At 56.8% G+C, this 19240-nt stretch overlaps 2 protein-coding genes across 2 annotated transcripts; one reads left to right on the top strand and one right to left on the bottom strand.

Annotated features, from left to right (window-relative positions):
* The first annotated feature begins 1609 nt into the window (after positions 1-1609).
* On the top strand, positions 1610-12264 carry LOC34617603. The gene is made up of 14 exons (XM_026337257.1): positions 1610-1671; positions 2448-3540; positions 3790-3817; positions 7154-7295; positions 7377-7695; positions 8372-8491; positions 8731-8937; positions 9118-9266; positions 9512-9774; positions 10166-10365; positions 10552-11033; positions 11242-11430; positions 11668-11854; positions 12130-12264. Exons 1-14 carry the CDS (start codon positions 1610-1612, stop codon positions 12262-12264), a joined length of 3576 nt encoding a protein of 1191 aa, XP_026193042.1.
* Positions 12265-13647: 1383 nt separating this feature from the next.
* LOC34617602 lies at positions 13648-17419 on the bottom strand. Its single transcript, XM_026337246.1, has 5 exons — positions 15884-17419; positions 15095-15177; positions 14206-14473; positions 14063-14104; positions 13648-13791 (listed from the first exon to the last, which is right to left on the bottom strand). Exons 1-5 carry the CDS (start codon positions 17417-17419, stop codon positions 13648-13650), a joined length of 2073 nt encoding a protein of 690 aa, XP_026193031.1.
* Between the last annotated feature and the right edge of the window lie 1821 nt (positions 17420-19240).

The raw sequence follows: 19240 nt of genomic DNA, 5'->3' as shown, positions 1-19240 counted from the left end.
CCATTGCTAGTTGTACGTGATATCTAGAGCACACGGGCGCAAAGCTGCGTCTTCTTGGATAGAGATTATTGTTATTGCGAGTAGACGAAACAGATGGTCAAATGTTTACAAAAATGCCTAGTTAGATGTAACTCGTGTAGCTGGTGTGAAGATGTGCGCACACCTTAGCACCCACAGTATAAGGGCTATTGCGTAGTGCGACTGATGCGAGACATCAAATTTAGTCTCTTACTCGATATATATAACTGATGATTTGTCATTAAAAACAACTCTGTTCTAATTTTGCCCCTTCCGCGTATGGTGAGGGGGCACCCTGGCGGTTTTGTGGGTGTGGGGAAGTGGCTCCGAGTGTACATTAAAATAACTTAGTCCTCAGAGAGGTATCGGCTGGTCAGCGGGGGCCATATAGATAGCAGCAACTGCTTTTAGGTTTAGCATCAGCGGGTGCTGTATCGATGATGGCAAATGCTTATCTGGATCAGCAGCAACTGAGGCGGCACCATCGGGCTGGCTTCGGGCCCCGCAAGGAAAGAAGTTCATGGTATTACAAGGCGCTGAAAATGATGTCAAGATCCCTGAAAGCGCCCCCAAAATGCATAAGCAAATAGTGTAATGTCAAAGTGTCTAATTTGTAACTCCAGTTTGGCTGAAAGCAGAGCGAGGACCAGGCGGCAAGCGTGGTGAAGCGGGCAGCAGTGGCTGCCATCCAGCTTCTGCTGCAGCTGCTGCAGCTGCTGCTGCAGCCGTGCTGTGCTGCGGAGGCAAGGTTACCGGCGGGAGCAGCAAGTTTTTTTTTGACAAATTTAGGCAGGATTTTCAGCTACGTGTAGCCGCAGCAGAGAATAAGGGAGAGGGAGGCTCGTATAAGAAGAAGGGGGGACGCAAGCATCCTCCTGTAACCCCAGGCTTACTCTCTGCTGTCTGGGCAGCTGGGCTGTGTTGGTGGGTTGCTACCGGTCCTTTGGGAGCCTTGCTTCTTCCTTATTTTTCTTTATTTCATACTGCTGGAGCAGCAGCACCAGCAAAGGCAGCGGTGGGGGCGTGCTATCTCTCCCGTGAGACACCACGTGCTAAGCCCCGCGGCTGCAGAGGGGCCCCTCCGTACTTCTTTTTGATACTTTTCGGCGCCTCCTCGAAAGCCTTCTTACGCCTTGTCTCTTTTATCTTTTAGGTGGGTAGCAGCGCCAGCAACGGGCTGCTCCAGATTCGATGAGCTTCAGGGGCAGCTTTGGGGTCCACCCAAGCAGCGGGCCCCCATCGAGCGGCCCCTTGGGAGGGCACGACAGCGGAGAGGGGAGATTTGTTGACGCTTGTACATGCCCGTGCTTCCTGCGGCAGTGCATGTAGTGGTGCGTTGTAGGCGCACTTACCCATGTGTGTGGTAGGGCTCTTGGGACTGTGTGTTTTTTCCGCTACAGGCATTGTCTTGTCTGCGTTGCTGCCAGTGCAGCAGTATTGTTGATATCGCCAGAACGCCACTCTATAACGTGTTTTTGCATCATAGACATACGGGGGGCGTGTATGGCCTCGTTTCGTATGATGCCCCCCGCACAAACGCGTGAAGCCACAGCCACACGGCGCTAAGGGCCCCTTCTGCAGCAGCAGCACCATGTCATCGCCACTGGATCCTCCCCCGTTCTCCCGACAACGGGGTGGAAAGTTTGCTGGGAGGTGAGTGTCGCTTCTGCTCCTCCTGTAGTCTGTCTGGGCTTTTTCCGCCTTTTCTCGATATACTGCCGTATCGGCAAAAATGCCTCCACGCTGATGGACGGCGGGTTAGCCGCTCTACCAGAATCGTCTGCACTTGCGAGGGTACTCAGGACTCAATCTGCATGCATGAATCTGTGATCTCATGCACGTATATAGATGTTGTATACATATATGTATAGATATGTATATATATATATATATATATATATATATATATATATATATATCTGCATAGGCATACCCGGAACCCATGCAAGTAACCTCGACATATACCCACAATTTAAACTGTGTCAATTTAGGGTTTTTCGTGCATTGCTTGCCATACATACGTTTTGGCGGTGCTAAAGGTCTGTGTGGAAGGCTACGTATTTGTACATATATCTCGATACAAGGCTATGCAAAGAGAGGCACGTGTTGACTCGTGTGCCTCGGTGGAACGGGGAAGCCATACTGTGATACCCTTCGTGTCGGAATCGCAAGTTCTTACGCGGAGAGTGATGTATGCATAGGGGGACTGGACGGTATCTTATACGGCCGCTTGCCGAATGTTTGACCCCTCAGTGACGGGCGTTTCCTCTTGGTGTGACGGCTAGAGAGCCCTTCAGACTCGTGGCTGTCTCCTCGTCAAGTGGTTTTTTTGTAGAAACTTGGCCTGCATGCGCCACAGCGTCTCTCTTTGCCGCCGCAGGATCCCTGCTGATCGCTAGTCCTTCCGTCTTTGTTGCGGCGTGGCTCAGGGGTCGAGGCTTTCATCACCACGGGGGCCCCTCGCGTTCAGGTGGGCCCCACAGAGCAGGAGGAGGTGGTTTGCAGCATGGACACGGGAGTCAGGGGGGGGGGGGAGGGGGCCCCCCGCTGCAGCAGCAGCAGCCGTACCCTCCCCTTTCCGGGGCGTTCGCAGGGCCTCATGGGGGCCCCGACGCGGAAAGCCTCCCGCCTCCGAATATGGGGGCCCCTGCCCATGCAGGGCCCCACCACTTGCCGAGGGGGGGAGGCCCCCAGATGCAGCAGCAGCAGCAGCAGCCGCTGCCGCCGCCTCACGTGCATGGGGGGGCCCCACATCAACAGCCCTTCGTGAGAAGCCGGGGGGCGCAGCAACAGCAGCAACAACAGCCCCAGCAGCAGCTGCCAGCGGCGGAAGGGCAGCAGCAGCAGCCTCCCATGAGCCATGCCTTCGAACATCACCATGTGCAGCAGCAGCAGCAGCAAGCAGCAGCAGCAGCAATGATGCATGGAGGCGGCCGTGTGGCCCCTGTGCTCATGGGGCCCCCCTCGGCCGGTGCGGCCAGCACGGCCCCTCCGGGGGCTGCGCTGGGTGAAGGGACGGGGGGCCCCCACCATGGGGGGGGGCCCCCGCATCGGTTCGAAGGGCCCCACCACCACGGCGAGACGCTGCAGCAGCAGCACGCGCAGCAGCAGCAGCAGTTGCTGCACGTGGCCGAGCTTCAAGAGCAGGGGGCCGAGAGAGGGGGCCCTCCGCACCCGATGCACTTGGACCCGCAGCATCCCCAACACTACGGCCGGGGGCCCCCCCCGGGAGCGATGGGGGACGCCTCAGTGCAGCAGCCACAGCATCACCACCATGTTGGAGGGCCTCACGGGGCAGCAGCAGCGGCAGCAGCAGCGGCAGCGGCTGCCGCAGGCTACCGGTACGATCCACTCTCTCTGGTTGGCTCGTACGGGGCCCCCCTGGCGATGTATCCCGCCTATGGGGCCATGTGGGGGGGGCCCCCCGGGGCTCTCCAGCAGAGGCCTCAGCAGCACCCCTTGCAGCAGGCGGGCCCCCGCAAGAAGAATGCTCTGGAGATTAGAGACCCCAAAACAGGGAGAGTAATCAACGGAGATCCTTCTCTCACAGAGCCTCAGCAGCAGCACCCACAGCCTGCTGGCAGTGCGCCAGCAGCAGCAGCAGCAGCAGCAGGAGCCCCTGGAGAGGCAACAGCGGCGCAGGCGGACTGCCAGCAGCAGCAGCACCGACACCATTCGCAAACTAGCAGCAGCACGGTGACTGGGCACGCAGATACAGCAGGCCCTCCAGCAGAGGGCCCCCAACAGCTGCAGCAGCAGCTGCAGCAGGAGGCAGCAGCAGCAGGAGGCCTTGCGCGCCGTACGAACTCGGGAGAAGCGGTGCACGTAGGACAAATGGTTAAAAGAGAGCGCAGGAAAATCCACAATGCAGCGGCTCGCAACGTGCAGCAACAGCAGCAACAGCAGCAGCAGCAACCACGACAACAGGCCGCTGCCGCTGCCGCCGCTGCTGCAGGAGATGCTGCGGCAGACTCCTCCACAGCGCCTGTGAGAACCCCCGCTCAACAGAGGGGCCCCTCAGGACCCTCAGCAGGCCGGAGAAGCAACGAGAGCACGCTTTCACAGCAGCAGCAGCAGCAGCAGCAGCATGAATGCGCTGGCGAGGTGGTCAGTGCAGAGGGTGCTCCCCTGGTTGCAGCGGGAGGGCCCCTAGATCCACAGCAGCAGCAGGGCCCCCAACCGGGCATGATGCGGCCTTTAGCGGACTGCGGGGGGGCCCCCAGGCCCTTCATGGAGGCGGGGCCCCCTCCGCCCCTGGGGATTGAGATGCATGGGGCCCCTCATGGGTACGGACGCATGATGCATCAGGGCCCCCTTGGCGGGCCAGCCCCTTCGTCTCCCTACGGCCCCCCCTTCCCTCCAGCAGCGCAGCAGCAGCAGCAGCAGCAGCAGCAGCAGCAGCAGCAGCAGCAGCAGCAGCACCGGGGGTCGCAGCACCCTCCCCACCAGCCGCCCCCCCAGCAGTTTGTAACTGCGGGAGAAGCCGCTGCAGCGGCACTCCAGGGGGGGGGGCCCCCCTCCGGCCGGGGCCCCCGGGGAGAGCGCACGCGGCAAAGGAAGGCGGACCGCCAAGCCAGCGCGCGGCAGCAGCAGCAGCATCACCAGCAGCAGCATCACCAGCAGCAGCAGCACGGGGGGGCGGCGGGTGTAGGCGAATTGCCGCAGCAGCAGCAGCAGCACCCCATGAACGGTGCCGACACTGCTGCGGCGGGGCTGCAGCCGCAACAGCAACAGCAGCAGCAACACCCCCAAATGATGGAGGGTGCAGCAGCTGCTCCTCAGCAGCAGCGGCCTGTGCTGCAACAGCAGCAGCGCGAGATGATGCCTGGCAGTCTTATCCAGCCTCCGCAGATGCTGGGGGCCCTGCCTCCGCATGCCCTGTTGCCGCTAGGCATGCAGCAGCCAGCGTACCCCTTTCTGTTGCCTGGAGGAGACATGAGGGGCCCCCAGCAGCTGCCCCACTCGGCAGCTTCGGCAGCGGGGGGGGCCCCTCAGCAGATGCAGGCCTTTGGGGCCGGGGCGCGTCCAGGGGCGGGGGGGCCCCTGCACCCGAACCAAGCAGCAGCAGCAGCAGCAGCAGGTGCAGCAGCAGCAGCAGCGATTCCGGTGTATGGCCTCATGGGCAGCCACCTGCTTCCCTACGGAGCTCGGCTGCCGCTGCCACACTGTGGAGACATTCCCTTGGTCATGCAAGCCTCCGTTCCTCCTCCTCTGCTGCATGTCATGCAGCAGCAGCAGCAGCAGCAGCAAGCGCCACTCACCGGGGGAGGGGCCCCCCCTCCACCCCTGCACGTGGGCTCGACTGCAAGCCCTCCTGCTGCAGCAGACGCCTCCCGGCAGCAGCAGCAGCAACATCCGAGAGGTGAAGGTGCCCTGCAGCAGCAGCAGCAATTGAGGATGCAGCAGCAGCAGCAGATGGGGGGGGGGCGTCTTTTCTCCAGACCTGTTGCAGAGATCGTCGGCACACCTGCTGCTGCAGGGGAAGCATCGCGGAGCAACCCGCTTGCGGAGGGGCCCTCCCTGCCTTTGGCTGCAAATCCAACAGCAGCAGCAGCAGCAGCAGCAGACCGCTCTGCCGCTGCCGTGTCCATTCGTCGTCAAGTGTCTCCTGCCGCAGCAAGCGTAGGAGCAGCAGCAGCAGCAGCGCAGCAGCAGCAGCAACAAGATAGGCGAGCCAGGAAGAAGGTGCAAAACATCGCCGTGGAGAGGGGAGCGAAGCGAGATTCTGCAGACAGAGCAGATGAGCAGCAACAAATGCAACAACAAGTACAACAACAAGTACAACAGCCACACGTGCAGCAGCAAGCTGTAGGTTCTGCAGACACGTTTACGTCGGATCTGCAGCCAGCAGCGCCTCCCCCCCCTTCGACTCCGGCAGAGCCTCATCACCAGCCGCATAAGGCTTCAATAAGGACCCCAACGTCGAGCGTCAGCAGGAGAGCTTCGTCTGCGGCTGCCTCGGACGGTTCTGCTGCAGCTGCTTCTGCTGAAAATGCAGAAAGAGGCGTTCCTGAGCACCCCCACCAGCAACGGAAGCTGTCGCGAAGAGACCGTCAGCCTGACGCAAATGCTGCAGATGATGTTGCCGTTCAAGAGCCGCTGCATGCGAGCGCAGCGACCCCCAAGAAGCTGTCTGCCGCAGCAACATGCGAGACTCGCAGCCTTCTGGCTGTAGACTCCGGCTCCGCAACGCCTACGCCTGTTGCCACGAGCAGCAGACGAGCGTCTCGCGTCAGCAGTCCTCGCCGTGGAAGGAGCCCAAGAGAGAACCTCCATGTGCAGCAGCAGCATGTGCAGCAGCAGCATGTGCAGCAACAGCAGCCACAGCAGCAACAGAAACAGCAGCAGCAACAGCCACAGAAACAGCAGCAGCAACAACAGCCACAGCAGCAACAGAAACAGCAGCGAGTAGTCGCCAAGTTGGAAGTAAATTCTGCGGTAGCTGAAGCTCAGCAGCAGCAAAAAGCGGAGAGTCACGGTCCCTCAGCAGCCACAGGGCGCTCCCCTTCGACTGCGGGACGGAAGACAGCTGTGCATAGGGAGGCTGCGACTGCACAAGACACGCCGCAGTCTGCTCCCCCTACCGCCTCGTCTCACGCATCGAAGGGGTCTGGCAGCCTTTTGCCCGTGCAGCAGCAGGGGGCAGCAGGAGCTGCAGTGCCAGCAGCAGCTGCCGAGTCTGCTGCACCTACTATTACCGTTCGCCAGCTCAACAAGACAGCGCCATGTGCGGCAGAGACTTCGCCAGAAGAGGCTGTAGCTACAGATGCTTCTCCACTTCCAGCAACTGCTGCAACTGCAGCTGCAGCTGGTATCCCTCCCCTTCCAGCAACTGCAACTGCAACTGCAACAACTGCAACAACTGCAGCAGCAGCAGCAGCAGCAGCAGCAGCTGGTGTCCCTCCCCTTCCAGCAGCAACAGCAGCAACTGCAGCAACAGCAGCAACTGCAGCAACAGCAGCAACTGCAGCAACTGCAGCAACTGCAGCAGGCATCCCTACACCTGTAGCAGCAGCTGCAGCCACCCCCGTCCGACGTGCCCTTTCTCCTGTCGAAATTCGCGGTGCAAGTGCTGTGGCGACAGCGTCCAAGACGGGAGCAGCAGGAGCAGCAGCAGGAGCAGCAGCAGCAGCAGCAGCAGGAGCAGCAGCAGCACCGGGTACCTTTACCGTAAGGGAGTTGGTGGGGTTGTACCGTGTGTTGAAGCCTCACATAACGACTCCAGAGTGGGGATTCTTCCGCTGCGGAGATTTAGACGAGATGCGGAGGCAAAACGCGGGGGGAGCCGCTGGCAACAGTCTTAGCAGCAGTGGCGTGGGCAGTGGCAGTGGTGCGAGTGGCAGCAGTGGCAGTGGGGTGAGCAGCAGCAGCAGCAGCAGTGGCGTGAGTAGCAGCTCTGCTGGCGGATTAGGCAGCTTAAGGGATTGGCAAAGGCGTCAGGGCCCCACTGCTAGCAACATGAATAACGGCTTGGGGTCAGGTGTCTTTGGAGCAGCAAGGAGACAAGGGCCCTGTGCAGTCAACACCCCTGCTGGTGGAGGCGGAACAAACAGCACAAATACCAGCGCCTTCAGATCCTCGAAAACTCCCGGAGATACCGATGCAGGGGCAGGAGATGGACGGCTTAGCGCTGCTGGAGGCTCTGCTGCAAATAACCCCTTGCTGTGGAGAGGAGGAGTAAGATAAGAGGACCCTCTCTCTCTTCCCGCCCGCCTTGTGTGCTTCTTTGTTTGTTAGTCTATTTGTTTGCTTGTCTCTCTCTGTTTGTTTTTCTGTCTCTGTTTGTTTTTCTGTCTCTGTTTGTCTCTGTTTGTTTGTCTTTCTGTCTCTGTTTGTCTCTGTTTGTTTGTTTTTCTGTCTCTGTTTGTCTCTGTTTGTTTGTCTTTCTGTCTCTCTTTGTTTGTCTTTCTCTGTTTGTTTGTCTTTCTCTGTTTGTTTGTCTTTCTCTGTTTGTTTGTTTTTCTGTCTCTCTTTGTTTGTCTCTCTTGTCGCTGTGCTCCTCTTACTGGGGCCACCCATGTCTGGCGCGTTTCCCACCTGTTAATATTAATCTGGGCGTATGCAAAACCTTCGTGCATGATTTTGTCGCACCTTCTTAAAGTGTTTTCGCCTTCTGGTCTGTCCCCCTACGTCGTTTCCTCCCTTCTTCTCCCTTCCCCCGAGACTCACATGTATGGTGGTCTGTGTAGGTCTCTGTGTCTCTGTGTCTGTCTGTCTGTCTGTCCACTGACGGAGTACACGCGACTTGGGCGTTGCCTCTTCTGTCTCTCCTCATGCTTTTCTGTCGGCTTGTTTTAAATCGCGCTCCTGATGCAATATCCTTGGGGGTATGTGTGTCTCTCTTATGGCGCAGTCTGGAGCCACAGGAGGCCCTAGGGGCCCTCTTTCCGTTGGCAGGGGTCCTCCCACCGACGGCTATGCGAAACTCAGTGGCTTCTTTGGCAATCGCCCTCCTCCACCCTCTCGCGAGCCTGCGGTAAATAGAGAATGTTGTGCTGCTCTTGCTGCTCTTGCTGCTCTTGCTGCTCTTGCTGCTCTTGCTGCTCTCTCCCTCTCAGGCCGCCTTAGGGTGCTGGGCTGCGCTGCAGCACAGCACCGCTGTTGGCTGCCGCTGATTGTAAGGCCCTGCCCCTCTAATGTGTCTCCTGCTGCTTCACTTCATGTGTGTATGTACGTGTGTGTTTGTATGTGTGCGTTTATCCGTTTGCGCAGCCCGCAATGCGCATGCCTGCTGCGTCGACGTTCCGAGTCAACAGAGACTTCAATCCACGCGAGAGGAAGCGCAGAACTCTGAACGCTCTGCTCAACAAGCTGACGATTGACAATTTTGGTGTTGTTTGCGAGAAGATTTGCATAGAGGAAGAGCAGTTCGAGTCCTTAGAGGACCTGCAGCTACTTGCAGATCTCCTTTTCAACAAGGTACGAAGAAGCGCAGTGCGCTTCCCAGTCGCATCGCTCCCAGTGCCTCCCTCCCCGCGTCTTTTTTTCCGTGGCTGCTTTTTCACGCCTTCTTGTGACGGGGCAGTCGTCCCACAGACGTGTCGCTTGCGGCACTTTCCCAGCTTCTGCCGGTGCTTCTCGCTGCCTCTCTCTGTGCAGGCAGTGTCTGAACCCGAATACAGCGAAATGTATGCGGATCTCTACCAAATCCTCCGCTGGAGGAGCCCTGAGTTCGCTCTTCCCGGAGAAGAGAGACGCGTCAACTTCCACAGGACCTTCGTCAATCGATGCCAAGACGAGTTCGAGAAGTAAGAACACAAGGGCGCCGAGCTTTTTTTCAATTAAAAAAAAACGACGCAGCGTAGCTAAAGTACTTCTCTCCAGATGGCTGCGTGCTCCTCCTTATAGCCCTCTCCCCTTTAGAGCAGGAACAGGCCGTTTTTCATACGGCGAGGCAGGGTTCGAGGTGGATTCGCTTGCTGTGCAGCGCCTACTTTTTACCACTCTCCCCCCTCCTCCTCCCGCGTCTCTTGCCTGCGTGTCTTCCCTTCAGGCTGCAAGGCGAAAATGTGCTTGTCATCACCGAGGAGGAACGTGCCGAGTGCGTGGACACCGACGATGAAGCAAAACTTCTTAAGAAGAAAAAAACTCGCGTTTTGGGGAATATGCGCTTTATCGGAGAACTCTTCCTCCGTCGGGCACTCAGTCCCAAGGTGCTCAATGACGTTGTTCATTCACTCGTATTCAGCAGCAAGGGAGACAGCTTCCCGGATGAGCACTTTATTGAGTGCCTCACGGAGCTCCTTACGACCATCGGTAACTTCAACGCGCAACACGAACGTTGACCTCTCTTCCAGCAATCCTCTGGCCCCTTTGCTCTTTTGGGAAGCTTTCGAAACTGACGTTTCAATTCCCTTGCCCTTTTCACGTCCAGCGGGTGTGTATGTATGTTTGTCTGTATGTGTATGTATGTGTATGTACGTGTGTATATGTGTATGTATGTGTGTGTATGTATGTGTATGTGTATGTATGTGTATGTGTATGCATGTGTATGTGTATGTATGTATGTATGTGTATGTATGTATGTATGTTTATGTATGTGTATGTGTATGTATGTATGTATGTGCATGTATGAGTGTGTGTATTTATGTATGTATGTATGTGCATGTATGGGTGTATTCGTCTGTATGTGTGTGTATACGTGAAGGTTACACGATGGACCTACAGGACTCATCTAGGGGGATGATGAACGAATTCATTGGGAAGCTGCAGGAATTGCAGCTACGCGCAGGATACTGCAGCAGGATTACTTTTAAGATTCAGGATCTGCTGGATTTGCGCCAGCGTCACTGGACGAAGAAGGTCTTTAGGGATGTTGCGAAGTCTGTTGCCGAGATTAGAGAAGACGTAAGCGGAGGCAATGAGGGGCTTGAATTCGGGTGTTTTTTGCACACTTCTGCGGATGCACTGCTGAAAGTTAATTATGGGCCTGTGCCGTCTGCTTACACCTGCGCAAAGAGAGCTCGCCACGCAACGGTGTCGTGCTGCTGCTGCTGTTGTGTTGCGGCTGCGCTGTGGCGCTTTTGCATGCAGGCAAAGCGGGATGAGTTGATGGGAGGCGCCATCAAGGTGGCCCAGGAGGGAGTGTTTCTTACGGTGGGGTTGCGGCGCGAGATGCCCTATAAGGGCTACTTAGATGAGCAGCGGAAGCTGTTGGATTCACGGCGTGCTGTAGCGGCAGCGGGAGATGCGGCAGCAGGCAAGACGGCGGCAGCCAGCAAAAGCATTGCGACAACAAAAACTGTCGTAAACAGCGGCAGCAGCAGCACCCCGCGGCCCTTTACGAGCGGAGTCGGTGCTTACAGTCCAGGGGTTGGTGTGGGGGTGACAGCGGGAGGAGCTCCACTTGCTGCTGCGTCGACAGCGGGAGCTGCCGAGGCAGCAGCTGGCACTCCTGGCAGTAGTGGCGTTGCCTGTGCCTTGGATGCCTCGTTGCCTCCAAGCGAAATCCCGGCGCTTAAAACGGAAGTTGATCTTCTTGTGTTTGAATTTGTTCTAGAAGAGGCCCCCATCGAGTAAGTGTGCAGGCAGCCGAGGGTGACGGGGGCAGCACGGAAGGGGCGTGCGGCTGAGCCGCTTGTCTTTCCCTGTGCTCGTCTTTCTTGCGGTGCAGCGAAGGGCTCTGCAGCGGGTGTCTTCTTCCCGCTTTCCTCTTTGGTGGTGGGGTTGTTGTTTGTCGCTCAGAACGGCCTTCTGCGCATGTGTGTATCGCATTCTGCTCAGGGCTTCTGTTGCCGAGTGGCGCTCCCTGCGCTTGCCGGTACAGCAGAGCGCTGGGCAGCTTGCCGCTGTCTTCACGAAAGCTCTAAACGAGTCGAGAGCCAGCAAGGCTGCTCGATACGGCACGCTGCTCGGTCGCCTCGCTGCAGAGCACCTCAAGTTGACAGGGGACGTGACAGTCCTCATGAGCTAGTGAGCGCGAGTTTTTCTCCGCCATGCTGGTGCTTCCGATCCTGTTGCTGCGATTGCCGAACTTGAGCTTTCACGCGCTCTGTGTGCATGCAACCAAGACCGAATCGCAGTCAGAGCGACAGACACGCCCGTTTTTTGCCCTTGGTGCGGCTAATGCTTCATGGGGGTGGCAAGAGCGCGCCTCCACGTGTGCAGCGTTTCTCTGGCTTGGGAGTGTTCGTGGCTGGTGTGTTGCAGCATAAGGGCACTAGTTATTTCGCAAGTTGCAGACTTGGCCGTCGATAACCCAAGGGCCCCGCAAATATGCAGCGGGGCTTTCGGGGGCCTCCTCTGCTCAGAGGCATGGGGCCCCCAGGCGGAGCAGCAGATCACCAGAAAAGGCGTGCTGCTGCCAGTGCCAGAATCCGAAGCTCTTGCAGTCCAGGTTAGGCGACATGCGGCGTGCTTTAGGGCTCTTTCGGTGCCTTTTTCGAAGGGGGAGGCAAGGAGGGGTGATGTGTGGCCTCGAGGAATGGGTGGGGAGCGAAGCGAGTCGCTTCACGCCAACAGAGGGAGGTTTATACTGGGGCGGAAGCACCCTTCAGGGCACATAGAGAACGGCGAAGCGTATTGTGCTGCTCAAAAAGTCTTGGCTTGGCTCAACCCTCGCATGCTCGGACTCCATTATGCTGCTTTTGCGTGTTTTTGCTGGAACCTCAGATTTGTAAGGGTATCCTCACTCTGGTCAAAAGTCAAACTCCCGATCGAGTTACCCGCGTGCGGAGTCTTTTAGAGGCGACGCTTGTTGCTTCCATCCCGAACTGCACTGCAGCAGCGGCAGCAAGCATGCTTTAGGAATGCGTCATTCAACAAACGACCCTGTTTGGGGGGGAGGAGGGGGGGACAGGCTGACAAATTTTAACGCCAACTTGTGACTGTATACAATAACAGACGGTGTTCATCACCTCCGCGGCGTCTCTCGATCGCCTCTGTTTAGATTCCCGTCTTACTAGGGCCCCTGAGTCAGAGGCCGCCTCCCTGTCGACCGGCTGGGGAGCTGCTATCATTTGTTTCCTCATAAGAGGGCTGCGTGCATCGGATGCAGACATTTATGAGCAGCAACTGCTGCTGCCACAGTGCGCGCTGCTGCAAAACACGTGTAGTTACAGCAGCAGGAGCAAGGGCTTTTGCCTTAGCACGATTGGCGACTGCCGCTGTACAAGCCCTCAGAGCAAACAATATGCCTGGTGAATGCTTGAGCTTCCCCTAAATGGCTTTGTTTCTTGAAGGACGCATGCATGGCAATGGATCTCGCATGGGACCCCGGGATAATAATTAGGAAGCAGTTGGTAGATGGCGCAGCCTCCTCCTTAGTTCCTATTACGATCACCTGGTCGTACTAACGCTAGAACTGCTGGTGCCGCCCCTGTTACAACCTGCGAGCGTAGCAGTTCAGCTGTGCGCCTGCAAGCACCCTATCCTCACACATGCTTTCAGAGGGAGGGAAGCTGCTAGTCCGTGATGCACACTCAATCAGGCTCGCCATTCCTGAGTGCGCTTTACCGTCAGTGACATGCATGCATGCTGCGTGCACATGCGAGGCCAGGGGGCAGCCTCTATCAGGCATACTTAGGTGTTTTTAACAGGATAGGCTTCAGGGCACCCGTGCAGATCTGAAGGGCAGGGTGGTCGATACATCATACATATATTATTCGGTATGGCGTGTTCATGCCAGTACCGTAAGGCTGTGCTGCACAGGCTTCGACAGTGCCTCCTGGAAGGCTCTGCACAGGCCGTCAGGTGTAGCCCTCTTTCGCACGTGGACGAGAAAGTTCTCGCGGCCGAAGCTGTCGAGGCTGTTGCAGTGGATTCTCAAGGCAAGCTACAGGCCCACGTGTTTACAGGGCTCAATTGAAGATGAGTTTCCCCAGGCAAAGACGTTGTTGAGGGGCGGGCACGTTGTCGGGAGATCTTTCATAGAAATTCCGCTAGGAAGGCATCAAGAGCTCTCTTCGTAAAGAGGCCGCTTCTGATGCGGCGCTGTGGTTATAGCATATCTGGATATTCTCTAGCTGCACTAGTCCAGAAACAACTACACGGGTCGACTCTAGCGCGAGGAGGGAGAGCCTGAATGCAGGCCTATGTCTCCCCCGGGCTGCACTAAGACCTCTATATAGGACGATTTGCCCATTGAGGCGTCTGTGCACCCCAGCAAGCGTACCATGCTGGTTACAGTGCTTAGGCACCCCCTTCAGGAGCATCAGGTGTGTAATCATTGTAAAGAACAGTCCATCGCTGAAAAGGTGGCTCGAAACGCGTGCAGGTGGGACTGAAGATCGAATGTGTAAGTTCAGTACACTTTGAAAGTGCCGCCCTACTCGCCTATAGACGCCCTGTTGGGGAAGAGGGGGCTCATGCGCCAAACAGACCCCTTTGGGGCCTCCTAAATCTGTCAAGGTCCTTCCTACGAGGCAATATCCTGCGTTGTTGTCAGGGTAGTTGCATTTGCCCCATCACCCTGTGAAGCCTGCTCGTTTTGTCCAGTGCTTCCCTTAGTGACTGAAGCGCCTGTAACGCCACACAGAACAAAAGGAAAGCAGGCCAGTAAGCAGAATAGCATAAGCACCAAGTACACAGCAAATAGAAACACTACCTGCCACTTCAGCTTTGCCCCGTACGTGTAGCCACGGTGAGTCTTTTGCGATATATACGCACATATATATATACATATATGTATGTGTACATCGCAAAAGACCTCAAAAGCATTAGCAGTGGCAGTAGGAGCAGCACTTCTACTGGCACAAGCAAGCGTTTTGCAGTGATTGTATGCGCACCATCATTGGTTGGCTGTTGCGAGACGAGAGTGGCCAGAGCAAGGCCCCTGAAGGGAGACTCGAGAGTCTCTGAGGCGGAAGGATTTAGAATGAGGATAGGCCGATCCCCTGCGAAAGGATCCTCTTGTTCAGCTGAGGCTCCTACGTCCCCCCCGAAGGTGGCTCGACCATTTGGCAGCAAGGGTGTGGCCGCATACATCGGCAGGATGGAATGCGGCTCGCTTGACTGACAAAGGCACAAAGCATACAAAGCTCGAGAGCTGCGGCGGTGAGAGAACTTGGCAAGAGGGACAGGAACGGATGGCTACACAAGGCGACACAGCGCAGATACGGGGGTCGATGAGGGCAGGACGAGAGACAGAAATGGAAGAGCAAAGCAGTGCATAGAAGAACTGACAGACAGGTGGTGTATTCTCTGCTCCTATACATATATATTGTACAAAAGTGCCAGCCTTCTGCAGGAGATGAACGCGTCACACGCTGTAAGGCCCCTCGCATGATCAGTCAGCAACCAGCAGCAAGAAAGGCAGTCAGTCGGCAGCAGGAATCCTGTCAGTGATGGTGCCACGTTTCTTGGAAGCCTGTCGATTGGAGCGCCTCAAGTGAGGTCACACTTAGAGCGACTACTTATAGACCAGAAGGCGTGGTCTACCAAGCAGTACGAGCACACCTGGAGGAGCGTAAAGTATGCAATGCCCCTTCTGGGTCTGAAGGTGATCGCTAGAGCCGTCCAGAAAAGGAATTCCAGCAGCATAGCGGTGACTGTCTCCAAGTCTGGTCGATCAAGGACCACCAAGAAGAACAGCGTACAGGCAGCGGAGAGGGAGAAGAAGAGGAGGCAAGAGAAATAATGGACCCTAAACATCCATTCCTTCAGCCTCAAAGCATCCACAAACTCTGGTAATCCAGCGCCTTGCACATATTCAAGACGCAACTGCGGATATGCACAAATATGCACACCAACAGCAAAAAAATACCACCTCGATATCAACGTGTTTCTCTCTTCTATTCTTATCGGTACAGCCCTGCGCAGACGTATCCCTCCTTCTATTGCAGCACGTCGCTGCTCTCGCCCTCTGAAGTCCGTCTTTTGCATTACACGCTGACTCCTCTCCTTGCATGCCTCCCCAAGTATGTCTCTCTAGCCCTTCCCCTAATTCTGTTTCGCATCAGGTGCTACCCTCTTATCTCCTTCATTCCAACGTGTGCATCAGCACCTGGCTCTTATAGGGGCCCCTCGCTATCATCGAGATGCTCCTTCATCTCGAGAAAACTCACCCTGACCTGCCGAATACTGCGAGAGCAAGAGGGCAGCACTACGCAGAGCGTCGCGATGTACAGGCATAGGCGAGCAGGAAGGCCCTCCGAAGGCTCTACCTGGCTTGTGCTGCTCACCACGTACACGGTGCTTATCTGCAGCCACAAAAACAGCAGCAGCAATGCACTTTTCTGCAAGAACATACCCCTTTCCCCGACTTCCTCAGAAAGGAACAACTGGAGAATATAATCGTTGCATCGAGGGATGGAAGCAAGGAGGCTGGAAAGCAGCTCAGCTAGTCGGGAAACGTCAACTGCTCTATCCGAAATTGCATGAAGTGCATCAACCAGAAGGGAATTCTAAGTGTAGGCTTCAGACTGACAAGCAGAGTGGTGGTGAAGCTCTCGCCCCTTCCGAACGTCTCTCTGGTGAGGAGGTAACCCTTGCTGATCAGAAGGAGGGATGCAAAGAAGAAGGTCTGAAACAGCGTCTCAAGGCTCATGACGGCCATAACCAGGTACTCCACTGCGGGAGCATTCCACGTCGGGCACTGCAAGTAGTACGCAACCTGCACTGCAGTAGTGGCAGCCTTTAGCAGGGGAGGCAGCATTAGGAGCCAGTGCAGCGGAGTGCTGTCTCTCCCGTTGTCTCTTCTGCACTCGGCATGCCACAGAAACGCAAGGGCCCCCCAGAGAGGCAGTGCAACCAAGGAAGCGAGCAGTGCCAGCCACTGTGCGGCACAGTCTGCTTCCTCAGGAATGGCTGAGTCCACAAGGACAAATAACGGCTCGTCCGCTGCTGCTCCAGCTGCTGCCTGCCTCTTCATTTGCTGCAGCAGGGGGGAGTCAGGTAAGGAGGCGACGGGCATGAGGGGCTTCGGGGCAAACACATTCCCTAGTAGGGGCAAGGAGTAGTCTTTGAAGGTGGTATCTGTTAGGAGCAGCGCGGAGGCTCCAGAGGCATTTGCAGCCTTGATGAGCCCCAACAGTTCCTCTTCTGTGCAGCTATCAAACAGCCAAATCCGCTTACGACTGAGGGGCACCCTGCGCAGCCCATTAAGCAGGAGTGCTCCTTCGGCTCCACGCAGATGAGCGGCCCACGTAGCCTCCGTTGCTTCGGCTGGTTCTTCCCCTGTGCCCGCTAGGGCTGACGGCTGATGCTGCGGCTGTTTTTTTTCAGGAGACGCGTTTTTTCCGGATGCAGAATCGCTGCGAGGAGACGACTTTAAGGATTCCCCCGGACTAAGGCCCTGCGACCAGTCCCGAAGCTCTTCGTTCCACAGAGCAAAACTCAAGGGTAAAATGTAGCTAAGAGAGGCTTTTCTGCGAGCATACGTGTGGGAAAAGGCCCACCTCCAGCTGTCGCCCCGTGTTGGCTCGCCTGCTAGGGCAATGCCTCCTGAGAAGAGGGCGGGATCGCTTGGTTGAGCGTTTCTTGCGCCAGATAAGAGGGATTCCTCAGCAGGCTCCAGCCTGCGCGCTAGCCATGTGGAGGGCAGCTGTTGCGTGAGCCACCCCAAGGCCCTTTGGAGGGACAAGCGAAGAAGCTGGGGTCGAAAGTCGAGGGATGGGAAAGAGAGCACCTCAGGTGCATCTGCGCTGCAGTTGCTCCCTTTGTAGAGCAGCTGTCCGACAACGCGACCAACGGGGGGCCCCCAAGGGGCAAACGTCGCGTCCACAGAGGCAGAACTTCTTGCCAAAAGGGCCCCTCCATAGGGGGACAGGAAGGCCACACGCCCAGCCGCAGGAACCACACACGTAAAGAGGCCTAGTACCAGAAGCAGGGAAAGAAGCATAAGCCTGCTTAGGGGACCTGCATGGCAGTGATCGGGGGGCCCCTGCTGTTGTAGGGCCTTGCTGGGGGCCCTCTGCTGCAGCGAAACGGCAACTGCAAAGGCCACAGACGTTCGTGTTGCCATTTCAAATGCTGCAGACAGGCGATCCGTCCGGGTCAGACATGGGTCAAGGCGCTACTGCAACAGAAGCCCGCAGCAAGCGTATAATCCGCAAAGCATCACTGTAGCTGCCGCAGTGGAACGCCTGTACCCGTGAAGCAGAGCAGCGGCAGTCTCCTTAGGGACAGATGAGCGACATGTACGTATTTGTCCCTATTCAGGCGACGCAAAACTCCAGAAGGAGCCGGGAGGGAGAGGCAACACACGAGACCGCTGGTGCTCCACGCACAGCATCCAAGGGACCATCATCTGAGGGCCTTGTGAGTCTTCGGAGCATTTCGAGACATAAAGCACCAGGGAAAGCTGGATGAGTGCCTCAAACATACCAAACGATCCCAATAGACCCACGCGATTGTCAGGCAGGGGGCCCCCAGCCTCATTGCAGCACCGCTGCCGCCTCGTAGAACAGTTTGGTAACGGGAGCTGATATAGCGGCGTGCGTGCGCATTCTTTTTTTGTTGCTCTCCAACTCTTGATGAGCTTTCTTATTGAATTGAGGCTGGATTCACGCCAGAGATTCTTTCTCTGATCGCTATATCGGGAGTTGAGCTGCAGCCGTCTTCGGCTGCGGTCCCAGCAGCGAGCGATGCCCGCAATCCGGAGGTGCAGCCAGTGCGTTTCGCAAAGGTTTGTCTGGTTCCACTATGGTCCATTAGAATTGTTAAACACGTCTGAGTGGCAGTTTGCACGGAAGGAGGCTACGCGAAGGTGGCTCCTAGTGGACACGGGGGGTCCCCTACAGCCAAGAGTACACTCGAGACTGCAGCGCGCGAGAAATACACAGCTATGGGGCCTCTGAACGCCTTGGGCATCCAAAGGGTACTCAGTAACTACAGCCAGAGCACCCGACGCAGGGTCTTCGCAAGAACAGAAGGAGAAACCGGACGGTGGAGGCCGAGTAACAAACAATACAGCTGTGCCTGATAGCTCCACTGGCCTACAGGGCGAGGCTGCACAGGCAGAAGAAGTCTCCGCGTACTCGCCCTAATGCCTGCCCGCTGTCGCTCTCCATGGAGAGCGACAGCGGGCGGCGCGGTGGCACGACAGGGGGAGACCATCACTGCCCTCAAGGTCGAGCAGTGCGGATCTTTAGAGGAGGGAAAGCCCTCCTTCAACACCCCTGGCTAGTACAGAGCTACACGGGATTCTTCACCACCTACGATAGACCAAATGCCATAGGGGGCAAGCGCACACAAGACATGCAACCGGGCTGGTTCTAGCCGTGGCACCTTGCGCCGTCTGGAACTCTTCCAAGAAGCCCGGTCGCATACAGTAGTGCAAGCGTCACGTAGAGTCTCAGCACCCTTTGTTGCCTCTGGTAGCAGCGCTCATAAATGCTACGGCAGCGGATTCCCCCAGAGACCACAAAAGTGTAAAAGAAGCAAAGGGGGGAAGAAGCATGCGGGAGACAAACATGAATGAAGCAGCGCAACGCACACGAGGGTCTCATGCTTTCCTGCTGCTGTTTCAACGACAGCAACTTCAGCAGCAGGCAGATCGCATTCTGCAGCAGCATAGCGGCACGCGCCGTTGTTACGAGTGGCAGCAAGACCGAATTGTGCTGCCGTATGCTACGCGTAGCTGGTAAGCAGGGGCTGCGATGCTGTATCCGTTCTTTCTTAGCCATCACTAGCCCACACGAAATCTGCATCGCGGCACCAGCCAGTGCTCCTGGCGCACACCAGCAGCGATACATGTTGCTGCAAAAAGAGCACTTTTGCAAGAGACGAGGGAGTCAATTGTTGCTGCAGTTGGCGAAGCTGCTATAGTTGAGCGGCGGTAGCA

The sequence above is a fragment of the Cyclospora cayetanensis genome, unplaced genomic scaffold, assembly GCF_002999335.1.
Source record: "Cyclospora cayetanensis isolate NF1_C8 unplaced genomic scaffold, CcayRef3 CcayRef3_contig_171, whole genome shotgun sequence".
NCBI lineage: Eukaryota > Apicomplexa > Conoidasida > Eucoccidiorida > Eimeriidae > Cyclospora > Cyclospora cayetanensis.
The sequence above is the reverse complement of the archived record's forward strand: the minus strand, read 5'-3'. Positions and strand labels throughout refer to the sequence as shown.

Coding starts and splice junctions, on each gene's coding strand:
- LOC34617603 (XM_026337257.1), top strand. CDS start 1,610: ATGTCATCGCCACTGGATCCTCCCCCGTTCTCCCGACAACGGGGTGGA. Junction 7,296..7,376: donor GAGATGCGGAGGCAAAACGC/GGGGGGAGCCGC, acceptor TGGCAGTGGGGT/GAGCAGCAGCAGCAGCAGCA. Junction 7,696..8,371: donor CCTTGCTGTGGAGAGGAGGA/GTAAGATAAGAG, acceptor CTTATGGCGCAG/TCTGGAGCCACAGGAGGCCC.
- LOC34617602 (XM_026337246.1), bottom strand. CDS start 17,419: ATGGCAACACGAACGTCTGTGGCCTTTGCAGTTGCCGTTTCGCTGCAG. Junction 15,178..15,883: donor GCTTCACCACCACTCTGCTT/GTCAGTCTGAAG, acceptor GCATATCCGCAG/TTGCGTCTTGAATATGTGCA. Junction 13,792..14,062: donor GGGCAAAGCTGAAGTGGCAG/GTAGTGTTTCTA, acceptor GGGCGTCTATAG/GCGAGTAGGGCGGCACTTTC.